The 3,874-nt window shown below is 37.8% G+C and overlaps 1 protein-coding gene across 1 annotated transcript; it reads right to left on the bottom strand.

Annotated features, from left to right (window-relative positions):
• Positions 1 to 918: 918 nt before the first annotated feature.
• LOC110271885 (protein FAR-RED IMPAIRED RESPONSE 1-like) lies at positions 919 to 2,904 on the bottom strand. Its single transcript, XM_088486684.1, has 4 exons — positions 2,768 to 2,904; positions 2,280 to 2,683; positions 1,336 to 1,830; positions 919 to 935 (listed from the first exon to the last, which is right to left on the bottom strand). Exons 1-4 carry the CDS (start codon positions 2,902 to 2,904, stop codon positions 919 to 921), a joined length of 1,053 nt encoding a protein of 350 aa, XP_088342810.1.
• Positions 2,905 to 3,874: the final 970 nt, after the last annotated feature.

Below are 3,874 nucleotides of genomic sequence, written 5' to 3'. Positions count from 1 at the left end.
TTGCATTTTTACAGTATGATTAGGGTTTTGAATGATATTGTTCTTATTTCATTTGGGTTCATTTCTTACGTAACTAATTCATTTCAATTGAAATGTAGAATGATATTGATGACTTCAGATACCAATATGGTCCAAATCTTCTGTTGCATGAAATGAACAAAATCAGAGACCAAGTGATTTGGGAATCTGAAACAATAAGACTCTCGAAGCCATCTGCTGTCCTCTCCAGCCCTTATTGTAAATTCACATCTGGGAATTTAGATAGCAAATAGCATATACTAGTTGTAATTAACAATATTTTGTTTAACTTGTTAAAAAAGCAAACAATGCTTCTTTCAAATGTATATATGTCAATGTTAATGTATATATCTATTCTTAATAACAATGTATGTATCAAATGTTAATATTTATATTTGATTCAAGATGGATTACTCATCTGAGATGTTAATTTATATATCTATTGGAACTATTTGGCTGCTGTTTTATTCCAGGTTCTCAGTGATTGCAATCAGTGTATTTACCAATACATTACGAACGCCAAAAGCACACAGTGAACCGAAATTAATACACTGGGAGAACCGAAAGTTGCAAACACACTGTACAGAAATTCGAAGAGCTAAACCCTAAACCTTGAACCATAAACCCTAAATACTGAACCATGAACCCATAAACCCTAAACCCCTGAACCCTAAACCCTGAACCCTAAACCCTAAAACCCTAAACCCAAAACCATAAACCCCAACCCCTAACACTCTAAACCTTAAACCCTGAACCCTAAACCCTTAAACACTAACCCCTAAAACCTTAAACCCTGAACCCTGAACCCTTAAACCCTAAACCCCTAACCCTAAACCCTAAATCTTAAACCCTTAACCCTGAACCCCTAAACCCTAAACACAATGAACCGAAATTAATACGCTAGACGAATCGAAAAACTGCATATATCAATATAGAATTTTACAAAAAAAGTGACTATTCATTAAAGACTAACAACATTAAGAAATTAACCCCGCTATAACCATGGTGAACCAAAATTTGCTCATGGGTGAACAAAAATATACATTAATAAAAACTAAAACTTGTACAATTCTCTCTTGGATAATTCATATTTGGTGCATTGTAAAGAGTGGAGCTTGACTGAATCGATGATCCGGAGTCTAAAAGGTTCAACTACAAAAGACATAATTAATTGTATATTAGCAAAATGAACAATTGAATTTTTAACTAATCAAAAGCAAGTCAATTTTACCTCGCTTGGAGCTGTCTTTTTTTTTTTCTTCATTGCATTTGATATCTTTTTTTCCAGGTTTGATCCAAGTCTGTTCTTGGACCGACCTCTTGTTTTGACACGTGGTGGGCTTTGAAGGTCATTCACATTGCTTAATATCGCTTCTTCGTGGGTTAACAAACTTTTTCCTTTGCTTCTCTCTTGATATTCTTCCATCTCTGCCATGACCTTGTCAAATGCTCGGTGCAAAATTCCAGTCAACTCTTCAGACTCGGATGCAAATTCACATATATTGTGCGACAGAAACATTAATTTGTCAAATCTCTTACTTCTTGGCTCCAGTAGAGGTTCATCTTGGCTGCTCTTAATGTGTGTATGCCTCCTCTGTATGTTCTTGCTCCAGCGTTCCAATAAGTATTTTGGTGCCACGTTATCCACTCGCTCAAAGCTTAGGACGCTTAGGGAATGGCGGCACAATATGCCCCTAGACTCAAACAGCAAGCAATGGTACTTTACATCTCGTGATACTGTGTCGTAGGTGACGACAAACTTGTCGAATGTGGAGTAGAAAACTTGCTCTATGGCTTCATATGTTGTGAAACCTAGGGTGGAATGCATTGATCTTGTGATATAGTTCACTTTACCTCTGAATTGAGCTTGAACTTCCCTGAACTTCTCATGGGTATATACATGCTGAAACTATGCCTCTATTGCTGATTTTGTTGCGCAAGATATCACAGTGTGAAAATCTACAGCATCGAATTCTCTCTCTGCTTGCTAGGCAATTGTTGTATTGCTTCACGAATTGTCTCAAGGAGCTATTCCGTGTGATGAACTTGTTGAAAAATGAATGCATGCTCTCGCTCCTTTGTGTGCTTCTCATTCCGGTCCAAAAGTGGTGATCCAAGTAAACTGGAATCCATATATGCCGATCCTCGTACAGCTCTGCAAACCAAACTGAAGCCATAAGGTGTGGTGAACCGAAAACAATGCATGCTTTGGGAAAAAAAGATATGAGTATGAAAATAATTCGAATTGAAATCTTAATTACCTGAAAGCCACTTGTTGCCTCCGAGGCCGTACTTTCTGAGGAAATCGATCCAGTTTCTGTCAAATGCTTCTTTTGTGTACGAGTTCCAAACAACATGGCTCATCTCTTGTTCAATTTTATTGTATCCCTTGTAGCCATTTAATTTGCTTGGGATCTTCTTCATAATGTGCCAGATGCACCATCGGTGAATTGTTGTTGGCATGCACAGCTCAATTGCCCTTTGAATCGATGCGCATTGATCGGTAAGAATACCTTTTGGTGCCTTCCATCCCATGCAACGTAGCCAACACTCAAATAGCCATTTGAATGATTGGATGTCCTCATTTTTCATCAGCGCACATCCAAGAAGTGTCGACTGGCCGTGGTGATTCACGCCCACAAAAGAACCTAAAACCAAATTGTACCTACATAAAAAACAAGCGGACGGTGGTGAGCCGAAATATATACACGCACTGAACATAAAAAATATTTATGAATGAACCGAATACCTGTTTGTGTTATAGGTGGTGTCAAATAAAACCACGTCTCCAAAATAATCAAATGCAGCCCTGCTTCTTGCATCAGCCCATAATGCATGTTTAATGCAATGATATTCTGTACTTCCCTTTTGGTTCTTCTCTTTCATTCTTACTAGGTACTTCCCAAATTCTTTGGCATCGTCTTCTTTGGAAATATTCCGTACTTCCCTTGTGATGTAATTCCTCACATCCTAGTCAATGAAACCTAGTTAACGGTGGCTGCCAGCTGCTGCCACAAATGATTGGTAAGTTTTGCTCGGTCTGATTCTGACTTCCTCGTGGGTTTCGATGGTGTGACGCACAAACATGCTAAGCTCCCTGTGTTGTTTGAGCATCTCAGCCTAGTCTGGACAACAAGGATGTGAGTGATTCAAAACAACTTTGGAAATTGTCCAAAGACCAACATCCTTCATTATGTGTACGTAAATTCTGGCTGGAAAATTTAACCCAGCTGAAGGGTTTGTCTTCAAAGTTGGAGATATCTTGGATTTCCACCTCCCCTCTCTGGTGCATACAATTAGTTGATTCTTAATCTTGTCTCCGTCCCGAGTCGTGTTCCTTATTTTTGTAGAAAAACCAGCAAATTTGGAATAATGTTTGTAGAACTTTCCAGCTTCTTCTAATGTCTTGAAAATCATTCCCATCTTTGGGACAAATTTTTCATCCACAACACAGCTGGCCTGCACGGTGAACCGGAATCTTAATTACGGTGAAAAAATTATATAGTGCTTAGGGAACAAAACATAATATATTCGTCTAATTTTTTTCACTCCCTTCTGCATACCGAACCTAACACATGCACATGGTGAATCAACTCTTTAGTACTTACCGAACCGAAAAGTTACTCATAGTTACTCACACTCACAGTTATTCACAGTTACATATTATCATTTCAATTCAGATATAGATCACCTCAGTCCATTCAATTCACTTCAAATAAAATTAGCAATTTCATTCCATTGAATTAGATTCAAAATTCAATAATCCAAACTTCATCAAATTGATACGTTTCAGAAGAATTATCCAAATCGCACTCATTCAACTGATTTGGAGTTGATTCATTCATTGTTTCAATTC

This window comes from Arachis ipaensis, chromosome B5, assembly GCF_059453495.1.
Source record: "Arachis ipaensis isolate K30076 ecotype BB chromosome B5, ASM5945349v1, whole genome shotgun sequence".
Lineage (NCBI taxonomy): Eukaryota > Viridiplantae > Streptophyta > Magnoliopsida > Fabales > Fabaceae > Arachis > Arachis ipaensis.
This window is presented reverse-complemented; position numbering and strand designations above follow the sequence as displayed.

What these genes read in the sequence shown, in the direction of transcription:
- LOC110271885 (XM_088486684.1), bottom strand. Translation starts at nt 2,904, where the DNA reads ATGAAAGAGAAGAACCAAAAGGGAAGTACAGAATATCATTGCATTAAA. An exon ending in ACCACCTATAACACAAACAG is followed by an intron (nt 2,684 to 2,767) that starts GTATTCGGTTCA and finishes TTTTTTATGTAG; the next exon opens with GTACAATTTGGTTTTAGGTT. An exon ending in AGGCAACAAGTGGCTTTCAG is followed by an intron (nt 1,831 to 2,279) that starts GTAATTAAGATT and finishes ATTCCACCCTAG; the next exon opens with GTTTCACAACATATGAAGCC.